The sequence below is a fragment of the Jaculus jaculus genome, chromosome 7 (genome assembly GCF_020740685.1).
Source record: "Jaculus jaculus isolate mJacJac1 chromosome 7, mJacJac1.mat.Y.cur, whole genome shotgun sequence".
NCBI lineage: Eukaryota > Metazoa > Chordata > Mammalia > Rodentia > Dipodidae > Jaculus > Jaculus jaculus.
This window is the reverse complement of record NC_059108.1, coordinates 48,443,998-48,456,001: the sequence shown is the minus strand read 5'-3', so window position 1 is coordinate 48,456,001 and position 12,004 is coordinate 48,443,998. Positions and strand designations below refer to the sequence as shown.

Genomic DNA, 12,004 nt, shown 5'->3' with positions numbered 1-12,004 from the left:
GGATTTGCAGGCAAGTGCCTTAATGACTAAACCATATCTCCAGCCATGTTAACATTTTCAAACCCCTCTAAATTATGAAAATTACAATCACTGTCACTAGAGTTAACTGAGAACATGAAATAATATGTATATAATACAGAAAGCATGAAACCTGCAATAATTAGCATGTAGATTACCTTGTTCTTTGACATGAATCTACCTCTCTTAATATTGTGCTAACTTTTCAGCAAAATCCAAGAGGTATTTAGTAGATAACCACTGAACAGATTGTGTCTATTTGTTCTGCTTTCCGTAACACAAAAATTTTAACACAGAAAACTATTTCCTCCTAGATACCCTGAATATCTTCTAAAATACCTGATGAGACTGTCCACTAGAAGCAGCGTGCCAGCCTAAGTTCAGAAAGTAAGCACAGCAAGCATTTTTACCAGCAAAAAAGGGGGGTGGGGGCTAAAATACTTAGCCTAATTTTACAAGAACCAAATCACTCACTAAATTCAATTTCTCTTTTATTCCAAGTACATATCAGAATGCCTTATAATTCTTACTAGAAATCTAATTTAAAATACACTAACACTTAGCTACTTCTGTAGCAGCCCCCTCACAAAATACTATTCTTCAGCCTAGCTGAGATCATTTCTCAATGAGTACCTGAATTGAATTCATGGCAGATAATTTATAATGGCATCCATAATCCAAATGTTTACAAGCTCCTAAGAGTAATTTTTGGACACTATAAAAGTGACATCATAGTATAGTGGTAAGGTTGGAAAATACTTGGTAAAGATATAGTGCTATGGTATCTACATCTTTCTTTGCAATTATTTAGACTATATATAGGGCGAGAAATACAAAACAAATATAACAAATTTTGAATGTTGGTTCTAGATGTGTTTATGGATACTAACAATACTATTTTTCCAACCTATATGCTTGAAAAAGTTTTAAGACATTTTAAAATACGTACTATCATTTACTTTATCCCTAAGAGTGAAAAAATATTTAGTAATGTTAAAATATACAAAGTCTGTAAGTATAATGGAAACCAACACCTTTCATTTTCCTTGAAATTACTTTTCATAGTTTACTGGATGTTCCACATTTTCAATTTTTTCACATTAAGCACTAATATTTTACATCTGAACTGAATATGAACTATTACTGTTACCAATTAAATTTAAGTGCATATAAATTCCCCAAAATTACTCAGGTGTTTATGTAATACAAACCTTTCCACACCACATTCTCAGGACCATCCCCAAAGAACCAGGCCTGTTACATATAACATAAATTTCAAATGATGTGTGTACTCACAGGTTATTAGCTTTTTTTAATATAGAAGAGAAATCTCCCAGAGTATGTGTGTCTTACAATAAATTATGATTTATTCAAGATTTTGTTGTTGCTGTTGTTTGAGGTATGTTAAGGAAATATAAAGGTCTGATTGAACCTCATAGATAGAAAAGTAACAGAATTTTTACATTTTAGCCATAGTGCCTTCTCACTCTCTTAAGATTTGAATACATAGTAGTCATAGAAGTAAGTAAAAAGCCCCAGGGCATTCACTACCTGGCTTCAAAAACCATCCAGTTTTCCTACATACACTACTGTAGCTGCTTGCTTACAGAAGTTTAGTGAGCTTTTTTGCTCTTCATTGATGCTTTTATTCAGTAACAATCACTGATTTCGAACTTCAGCAATACATTTACCATCACAATGTCAGAAAAATGAGCTTCTTATGAACATAACATCTTCATTTGATCAAAGATTATTCTAAAATTTCTTGTTTCCATGACATGATGATCACTTCAAAGCATATACCATTAAAATGTTTAAATTTGGAAAACATCTGACATTTCAGAACTTACAGCTTTTAAGTATATGTTTGAGGTGGTGATGCATTTGGAAAGAATTCACTTATCATTCTCTGGCTGCATGGAGAAGTAGCCTGAAAACAAATGTACATGATAATTCACTACTACCACTAAGAATCAATAGCCATCTATTTAATTTGCTAAGACAATATAAATTAGTAACTTCCAGCCAGATGTGTCATATACACATCAAACAAACTGCAAACCTGTTCATTATGAAAATGCTGTCAGCACACACAGAGTATTGGATGACTTTTCATCTAAAGCAGTTTCCACATTTGCAGCTATAAAAATTGTTCTAAGAATTTTTATGCAAGGAATTGAAGCTGAGACTCATAAGAGGGTAATCAAGCTCAGCTTTTCATCTGGCCATGTATACATGCTTCTGTGTGTTTATTTCTAGTTTCAGTTAGAGGTACGAAATGCTCAAAACATGTGTGCCACACTATTTTTCTCCTATAGATCATTTCTTTACTTTCATTATATCCTTTTTATCTGATGTAAAACTGATGGTCTAATTCTACCAACCTGAAGAAGTGTGTAAAGAATGACACAGTGAACAGAAGGAAAAAGAACACTTACCCTCTGGAAAACGAAACAGAAAATTTCAAAATGACTCCAAACATAAATTAAGCTACCCATTGGGAGGTCTACCCTGCATTCAGATCATTTACAGGGGTCTGTGTGACTACAGACCCTGCTGTTTGATAAAGAATGATTACTAACCACAGGCACCCACCAGTGAACAGAGGGGATGTAATGCTTGTGATGTCTCAGACATACAAAGCACCTTCTTAAAGAATGTCCGTTTCCTTGCCATGGTAAGCAGACATAATTTTTCACCCTTTAATATTTCTGCTTCACCAAAGGCTTATTTATGAGTTATGCCTTGCCATTTTTTATGTTTACTTTAACAATATGAAAAACTGCATTCATAAAGTAAGTGGCTTCATTTCACATATCCAAAATATCAGGATATTTTCACTCTGTAATGAAATATACTATCTCACTGCTATTACCAAAAGAAAAAACTAATAATGTTTATTTTAACACTGCATACTAAAATGAGAGTAGTCAGAAATTGTTCTTAGGCACTATTTGGAAAGAGGGATTCAGCGGTGGGGGTCATAGAGAAGAGGAGACAAAAGGAAAATGGTGGGAGTGGATTATGATCAGGGTACATTGTGTATATGTACGGATATCAATAAATAGTTTTAAAAATTCTTCTTAAAAACAAGCCATTATTTTTAAATACACAATCCTCCCTTAAATTCATCTTTGGAGTCTACTGGATTAGTCTTTTATTAAATAGGTCTGGAGTCTTAATGCTCAGCATAGTATTATCAGCTACTAGTTTTAATTTGGCAATTTAAAGCAGAATCTGGAATGAATCTATTCCTCATGATGCATAACATGAGCTGATTCCAAAGATCAACCCTTAAACAAATTCCTAACACTTAAACAGTATTCTGCTAAGTGCCAGGTGTGTCAAAGAATTTCTAAAATCACATCATAGGAATGTTGACCTCTTTTTAAAGACAGAGACAAAAGAGGAAAGAGATAACTTCACAAACACAAAATACTTTTACATAAAGTCTTCAACCCTAAGCAATTTGATTTTTACAGACCCTATAGAATGTGTTCTTCAACTGGCTCATACTACACCACTTGATCACGATGAAGGGCCATACCAGGGACAAATGATAGGAGTCCAGAGAGTAAGGTTTGAATGCAACAGCTGGAACCAGAGCTCATCTCCTCACCAGAGACCCGGTGGGGCGCCCATAGCTACTTGAGCTGACTCCCAGCCTTTGCTTTCTGGAGGTTAAAGTCAGTTCCTCCTGGTCACTGAGTCCCTCTCTATGGTTCAAGGGAAAAAGTACTCTCTCAGAACTCTCAACATGGATTGGAGACTCTGTTTAAAATTAAGAACTTCAAACCCCAGATCTGAAAAAGTGAAACAGATGTCCTGTTTGTTAACTATAAATGGCTCCGTGCATTGGATCTTTTCCTCTTTCTCTTTCTCTCTTTTTCTGCTGCATTAAGTTTTATTTAATACAGGGTTCTCTTAACCTTTTAAGAGAGAAAGAAAGCAAATGTGGACCACGATGAAAAAACACCTAAATCTTTTCCTAGAAGGCTTAGAAAGATGAAAGTGTTCAACCTGCACTGGGTGTCAACAATGCCCAGCATGCATCCTGCAGAGATCAAAGCATCCCCGGGTGGGTGACAGGGTCCCAGGCTGGCACTCACGTGAGGACATAGTTGACGCTGACAATGCAGTGTGGCCTGGAGGAGCGGCTATTGTGCACGATGGTCGCATAACTCTGCACCCAAACCCAGCCGCCGTGCTTCGCCAGGAAACGGTAGTACTTGGTAGTCACCTGACCCTTCACCAGCACTGGAGAGAGAGATGCAGATGGTGCTGACCCAGCCTGCCCCATTGGTCAACAACGCCTGAGAGTGGGAGTGTGATCTCTGTGGGCCCTCATAACTGCACCAGGCAACAGGAAAATTCCCCATTGGGAAATTTTAACTGTCCTGTTAAAAAGCATTGTGCTCCTGCCCTCCCCACAGCTATGCTAATGGTATGGTCCTTCCAGGGGCCATGGTCTTCCACATAAGTAATCAGGAATCACTAAAAATTACTTTTTCTCCTAGATTGGCTTTTTTAACTATTGAAGGGAGGTTTTGTCTGCACAATGGAAGATTAGGTACCCAGTCCTGAGGGTAAGGTCACAACAAAGTTGTGTTAAAGGTCAGGTAAGCTCCTGAGGAAAGTTAGCTAGTCTTCTGAGAAAGGATTTCTCCTAGAAACACTCCCATCTCCCTCAGTGCTAGCAGGTCCTACAACTCAGAGAAACCAGATGAGATCAAGTGTATCAGGAGGCCTTCCTGGGTCCTCACACACTACCACTTCTAGGAGATAACAGAGCTCCCACTGGTGGGTGTGGCCTAAATGCACCCTCTCCAAAGTTGCAGGCAGAACAGAGTATGGCCTTACACAGGTGGTGTGCACAGCGCAGGTGGAAGGTGTCACAGCCATGCACATGATGGTAGAGGGTCTTCTCAATCAGGTCCTGAGGCTCATACCCGGTAAGCTCTGCCACCCTGCAAACAACAATCCCCAAGGAATGAGTGGGGGTAGTCCCTCTCTGGACAAACCACCCAGACATGAATGCCCACCCCCAATTCACAAAGCCTCATCAGTACCTCACCTGAAAAACAGGCTCTTCAGATCACCACAAGCTCTTCTTCACTCAGCAAGGCCAAGACCATTCTTTTTTTTTTTTTTTTTTTTTTTTTTTTTTTTTTGGTTTTGCGAGGTAGGGTCTTATTCTGGCCCAGGCTAACCTGGAATTCACTATGTAGTCTCGGGGTGGCCTTGAACTCATGGGGATCCTCCTACCCCTGCCTCCCAAGTGCTGGGATTAAAGGTGTGCATCACCACACCCAGCTACAAGGCCATTCTTTATGGTCCCTTTCAGCCCTGCTCACCTACCTGGAGTCCAGGAAGATGAGTTTCATGTCCAAGCTGGCCCGGAACATGAACATGTTGCTGTGTAGTTTGATCTCTGTGACAGCACTAGGAGGCAATGAGTGGCCCACTGCCACCAAGCCTACATTCTGATAGCAACCATCAAAGGGGGACATGTCCAGGCTGTACTGGCGGATCTTCAGGTAGCCACTGCAGTGAATGACCTGTGGTAGACCAGAAGGAGCAAGACTCAACTCTGGCCAGAAAGAGCCCCCAAAGATGGGAAAGGAGTTGAAACGCGATGAAACATTGTCACAAGTGCAAAGGGCACCAAGCCTAACGTTATCCATATGCTAAGGTGTCTCAAGACAGTGAATGCATTGTAACAGTGAATTCACCTGTGAGCTTGTAAAGAAGAAATGAGAGACAGAGAAAGTCTAGTCACCACCAACCCTCATGCATCTAAATCAGGTCCCTGGAACCTGCTTTTTTGTTTTGTTTTGTTTTTGTTTTTGTTTTTCAAGGTAGGGTCTCATTCTAGCTCACACTGACCTGGAATTCACTATGTAGTCTCAGGGTGGCTCAAACTCACAGAGATCCTCCTACCTCAGCCTCCTGAGTGCTGGGATTAAAGGGATGCACCACCACGCCCCCGCCTGGAACCCACTTTTTGATGAAGTTCATTTGCATTCAACTGGAGAACCTCAGCTTGTAGCTAAAGCTCTGGCTCTTAACCTCTTTGGATGTCAAAATCTAACATAACTGAGTTGGGGCTTTACAACTACTTGCATTTCACAGGCTTTGCAGTTCCTAAGGCTCTATTTCAAGAGCTCCCTGAGCAGCCCAGAACCTGGGCCCAGTAAGACTATGACCTTCCCACTTATAGAGTCTTGCCTTCAGACTACACCTGGCCACCAGGACAGGGCCACCTTCCAGCTCAGCCACGCACCTTGTAGCCGCCACAGGTGAGGCCAGCATTCCGCTTGGCCAAGACACACTTCATTCGCAGGAAGAAGGAACGCTCAATTTCATACTCTGGGAAAGAGGAGCAGAGGAAAGCTCAGGACATGGGACTGCCAAGCACCAGTCCCAGCCAAGACTAATTGGGAGAATACCAAACCACATGCTTAGTAGCAGGCACATGTCTGTCTTACCCTGCACAAAGTGGGAGTGGTAGGGCTGATGGGCCGTGAGCACTGCAGTCATCTCATCATGGTCAGCAGGGTGGATGTACTCATAGATGCTGTTCCCAGTCAGCTCTACCTATAAAGAAGAGGAGATCATATCGCCATCTCTGTGGTGGTACAGTGTCCCAGGAAGAGGCTGAAAATTGGGGCCAGGGGTCTATAGGAATACGAGGACAGGAGTCAGCAATCTGGAACAGGTCCTGAGTTTTCATCCCAGCTCTGCTGCTTGTACCTACCACATCTTATCTAAACCTCAACTTCCTTACCTGTGAAATAATCATGGTATCAGCAGTGGTGATAGTGACAATAGTCACAGTGGCATCACTTCTAATGCCTGGCAAATACATCATGAAATCATTATATAAATTCCTCCCACCTTGTCTGGCTTATGGTAAGAATTCAAAAAGAAAACAATAAAAGGAGCAATTGCTTATGGCTAGGTAGAAGCTAAAAGACTGGGAGAACCAGAGTCCTCCAGTTACCTGAAAGTTTTCAAGCTCTAGAAATGTAGATAGAAAAGGACTAGGGAAGCCCTCCCCTCATCTCCAGCTTTGGCTATTAACACTGCAGGCTGGAAGGGTGGACAACTCACCTACCTGAGAAAGACCCAGGTGAACTGATGCTGTCTCTGAAATGTACATGATCTTCCCATCTGGGGCCACCACGAAGATGAAGCCATCCAGGGTCTGGGGAGGCAGAAAGAGTGAACTGAGAGGTCTGGAGAAATGGGAAGGAAGTGGCAGAATGTAGAAACAGTCAAGGGAGCAAAGGGTATGTCCAGAACTTGGACCTGCAACCAGCCTCAAGAGTCTCATCTTTTGTTCTTTCCAAGTCTGCAATTAGGTATCACACCCAGAAGAATCAAGGAAGCAATGAACAAGCCAAATGCCCAGTAAGACTGGAGATCCCCAGAAACAAACAAAGACATCCACAAAGGTCCTTGGGGAGGGCAAGGATCACAGGTGTCAATAAGAAGGAGGTTAAAGTCTTTGGGTGCTGATTAATGGAAGAAACTGTGTCAGTCTTGAAGGATTCCTTAATGAAGAATAATAGCACTGGTCACCTTGGAAGTACTGGCAGTACGGAGTTTTTAGACAGACAGAAGCTGGCCAGTGGCTCTGGAAAGAGTCCACAAGGGGGGGATTTATGAGATAAGAGGCTTTTCAGAAAAGCAAGTCAATAGATTGTGTGTGTGTGTGTGCATGTGTGTGTGTGTGTATGTGTTTACAGATGTATCCAGCTGACAAGCTCGTTATGAAGAAATATATTAGACTTACCCTGTCACTGGGAATGCAGTGTCTGAGGTAGTAGACCTAGAATGCATTAGACCCTGCTCTTAAGGGGCTAGAAGTCCAACAGAGACAACTGGCCAGAAGATGGATATAATGACCAGATGGCTGAGTCGTGCTGAATAGACAAGAGACTCAGAGGCTGAGTAGCCAGAGACCTTGGCGAGCATCATAGAAGCTTAAAGAAGCAAAACCTTGAAGAAGAGGCTTGAACTAGAGAAGGAAGGAAAAGTATCTCAGGCAGAAGGAAGGATATATGAAGGTATAGTATGAGATGATAGGTTTGGTATATCAGAGATGAGGCTGGAGAGGTACATCCTCAATGGACTTGTGGAGGTTGGAATGTCAATCTGAGAATCTGGAGTTGCCCCTGCAGGCACTAGGATTCCAACTGAGGTTTTAAAGTAACAGAACAGTATATTTTGTTCCCTGCTAATCACCTACAAGAAGGACATGAGGAGATTTGAGCAGGTAGCAGCAGCAGAGATAGTCGATTAAATCGGGTACTTACAAAGACAAGAAATAAATGGAGAGTCTAAGTTAATGGTGGTCCTAGATGCGGATTTCATGGTAATTAGTGGCAGAGATAAAAATTAATATTGGCTTCTTAGTTTTAGTAAGGAGATTGAGCAGAAGGCTAACCAAGACTAAAAATTTATAAAAAGCTGTGATACTTTGTATATGCTGAAAGTCTGGTGAGAGGGGAAGATAATTCATTTTTGTCTTAGAGATGCTAAACTTAGGGTGCATGCAGATTCCCACTTAGATGTTTCTAAATGCCAGTACCTCAGGAGAAACCAGCTAGGGTCACAGGGAACAAAGAGTGACTCAGGTAGTATTTGCTGGATAAGATCACCAGGAGGCATTGGAGCTGTGAGAAGAAACAAATGTAGATCTCTGTGAAGATGACATCATTTACAGATCAGCCGGAATCAAAGAGGAGCAGATTAAAAAGGGAGATTATTTGAGGAAATTATACTAGTTTAGAAACTGAGAAAAGTGAACATTTGTTTTCCATGTCATGCCTTCCATTTTTTGCCCAAATGACACCTCTTCATAGAGGCCCTCTCCAACCACCCCAATTTTGCATAGGGTCCTACTTTGTCCCCATTCTCTGCAGAGCCTATGTCGCCTGCAGTGCCCTGTTACGTTTGTAAGTCTGCTGTCCTCAGAGTGCAAACTTCATTCCCTGTGCACAAAGTTCTGCATCTGGCATACAACTCATCTTCTTGTCTTTGTAGACTGAACAAGTTCAGGTAAGATAAGAGATGTGCACCCCATTCTTGATATCAAAATGTGGTGGAGCCTGTGCAGAGCATAGTAATAAAAAGAGAAGTCAAGCTACAGGGATGTGACAGCAAATAGAGAGGGGAGAGTGAGCCCCTGAATTATGGAGTGTGAAGTAAGTCTTGCCAGCAACTTGGAGTGAAGGAAAGAAATTGGACAAGAACCAAAAGGGACAAGGGCTTTTGAGGTTTCATTTACTTATTCATGTTGCATGGAGAAATTAATTGAAAAAATACAAAGGTGGCATGAGCCATACAGGTACCTCATCTGAAGTAAGGATTTCAGTAAAGAGAGTTAATGTGCTTTTCTAGATACATTCAAAATGGAACCCAAACCAGGGGCCAGGGTAATGCTTGTCCAAGGCCTTTCTTTTGTGAAGCTGAAAGGTCTCTGGGTGGAGAGGAGAAAGGTGGCAGAGGGACCTGACGGCTATGGGATCCTGCCAACAAACACTGCTCATGATGGCTAATTCCAGTAGGCTTCTGAGGTTCCAGGAGCTCCTGGTAGACTTGAATAATAATAATACAGAGGGAGCAGGGTGGGGGACAGTGTCAAACTTTAAAATGCCGCTGAAAGTTTTATTATTTAAAATATTTGTTCCGTGATTTAAGCAGGCAATAGGCAATTTAAAACGATGTGCACTGCAAATAACAAGGTAATGAGCCACCTCACATTGGTGAAACTCAACACCTGGAGGCCTATATGTATAGATTGGAGGGTTGTACAGAGCCTGGGCCAGCCTGAAGCCAGGGACGTAGTGGAAAGAAAGGAGCCAGGGAGCTACAAGGCAGAGATGAAATGAGTTGCAGGCACAACTGGATCTGGAATGTGTGGGCTTAAAGTACTGATGGGCATTTACACCCAATTCTTGTTATTTCCTTTGCAAATCCTTTGTTTATGATGGTTCTACAGCCCTGCCTTGGAGGCCTTGCCTGACTCACTCCAGTTTCTTCACCCAAAATCTATCAGGCCCTCCCTGAGTCCAAGTTCTGATGGGACCCAAAGTCCAAAGCCACTTTGTTTTCCCTTTACACACCATCCTCACCCAGCTAGATAGGAGTTTTTTTTTTTCAACGTTGGAGGGGCTAGTGGGCTTAGAGTGGACCATGTCTAGGTCAGATTCTTTTTTTTTTTTACAAGAAACTAAAAGCACAAGTGCCATCCAGGTTCCAGGAAACCTATGCCTGTACCTGCAGTAGATGAGAGCCAAGTTCTCTGCCAACGTTGTCCAGAGGGCTGGTCCGACTCGAGTGGCCCCATGCCTCGCCAAGCCCTGTAGAGACACACCAGCAACTTTTAGAAGGGAGCCCTAACCCAGCAGGCAGATTTATGGCTTGTTACATTGCAAAAGGCAGGGCCTGAGGACACCACCTCCTGAGTCAAACTCTACAGGAAGCCACTTTGGGGTGGGGAATGGGGGAGCCCTGTAAGATTTAGGAACGCCTCCTTCTGGGCTTCTGAGCAGAAGTCAGACTGGCTTCTTCTGGCTTGAACAGGTTTCTCAGCAGGACTGACACCTCATGGACCTCTTGCCTGGCAGAATCTCAAGTGGCCTCTGTCCTGGAGACAGGGAATTCCCGTATAACTTTGAATGAGGTTCTCTTGAGTGTTTACTGGGGCAAGAGAAATTTTATTTCTTACTAGGGTTTCATCATTGTCCTTATTAAATGCCAGAGGGTCCCTACACCCGGCTTGTCACTGCAGAGTGCAGTGAAAGCCAGACAGATCTAGCCAGTCTCTGGTGGCCTTTCTGATTGGCTGCCAGGCTTTCTAGCCACTCTCCTCCCATGGCCTCTGACTTTAATCCCCTTTGAAAAAAATCTGTAGTTGACTTCCAGCCTGCCAGTTTGGCAACACTGTGCAGTCCTTCCACTTCCTTTCCCTCTTAGCTCCAGCCTGATGCATTCCCATACCCCTCACCCCACAGCACCCTGCAGCCTCCAGAAAAGAATACTTCTTGGGCTTTTCGTAGTAACTTACTGTGAGGTGCTAACAACTTCTCAGCAGTATTTTTTCTCTGCTCTGGACAGAGATAATTTCCCTATTTCCCAGGTACCATGTCCTGTTTGCAAAGACAGTCCCTCCTCCCTGATGTTGCCACCATAATTTTTGAAGCCTTTGTCACAAACCTATCCTGACAAAGCTTAAAAATAAAATATCAGAGACTCACTAGTCTAATTTTAAATTTTAATATAATTATGATGTAAATCATGTGTAATATAATCTATATATAATATGTGTATACCTGTGTCTAGAAGGAAAATAAAAATTAAGCAGAAGAAAAGGGTACAGCATCTTTTAACAGTGTTGTTGAAAGTATTTCAACTAGACAGTTAAATCCTTTCATTCTTATATTATAGAACAAGGCTTAAACCTTAAATAAAAATTATCTACTTTGTTAGGGGCAAATATTCCATAAATCACAGAATGACATACTCTCGCACTATAATATGCGGCTGGGGGTTTTTGTTTGTTTACAATAAAACACAGGGCTAGGCATCTTAAAGGTGTTGGCCAGGAGCTGCTTCCTAAGAAAGTGATCAAACCCAGGCAATGACTAACAATGAGCACCCCTTACGCCTGAAGGTCTTTCTGGGTGTTTGCACGTCTGAATAAAGCTAACGATTTCCACACTGCTTGGCAAATACTGAGGCTCCAGGTCTTTCACTGACTCCCCTCCCTCCTTACCCTCTAGACTCTTCAGGCTGTCCCAGCTTCTCTCCGGAGTGAGTGACTCTACGGCCCAGCCCTAGTCATCCCGTTGGACCAAATGTCCAGGAGGGCCCGTCACAGCCAACCATGCACATGCTTTCAAGTCAGTCACTTTTTCTTCACTACTCCTGATCCAGCCAACCTGTCCACGATTTCTGTCACAAGTGTTTGGTTTTG

The 12,004-nt window shown here is 42.2% G+C and overlaps 1 protein-coding gene across 7 annotated transcripts in view; it reads right to left on the bottom strand.

Annotated features, from left to right (window-relative positions):
* The window catches only part of Sim1 (SIM bHLH transcription factor 1), a 79,555-nt gene that overhangs the window by 56,162 nt on the left and 11,389 nt on the right, over nt 1–12,004 (bottom strand). For 6 of the 7 annotated variants that reach the window (XM_045155459.1, XM_004660599.2, XM_045155461.1 and 3 more), the window contains exons 3-9: nt 10,306–10,388; nt 7,136–7,225; nt 6,507–6,615; nt 6,302–6,387; nt 5,377–5,576; nt 4,879–4,985; nt 4,128–4,275 (exon numbers count right to left, since the gene is read on the bottom strand). In XM_045155459.1, the coding sequence (XP_045011394.1) occupies nt 4,128–4,275; nt 4,879–4,985; nt 5,377–5,576; nt 6,302–6,387; nt 6,507–6,615; nt 7,136–7,225; nt 10,306–10,388 (823 nt within the window). Of the gene's footprint in view, nt 1–4,127; nt 4,276–4,878; nt 4,986–5,376; nt 5,577–6,301; nt 6,388–6,506; nt 6,616–7,135; nt 7,226–8,614; nt 8,641–10,305; nt 10,389–12,004 lie in introns of those variants that run through there. The other variant, XM_045155463.1, reaches the window with a different exon arrangement.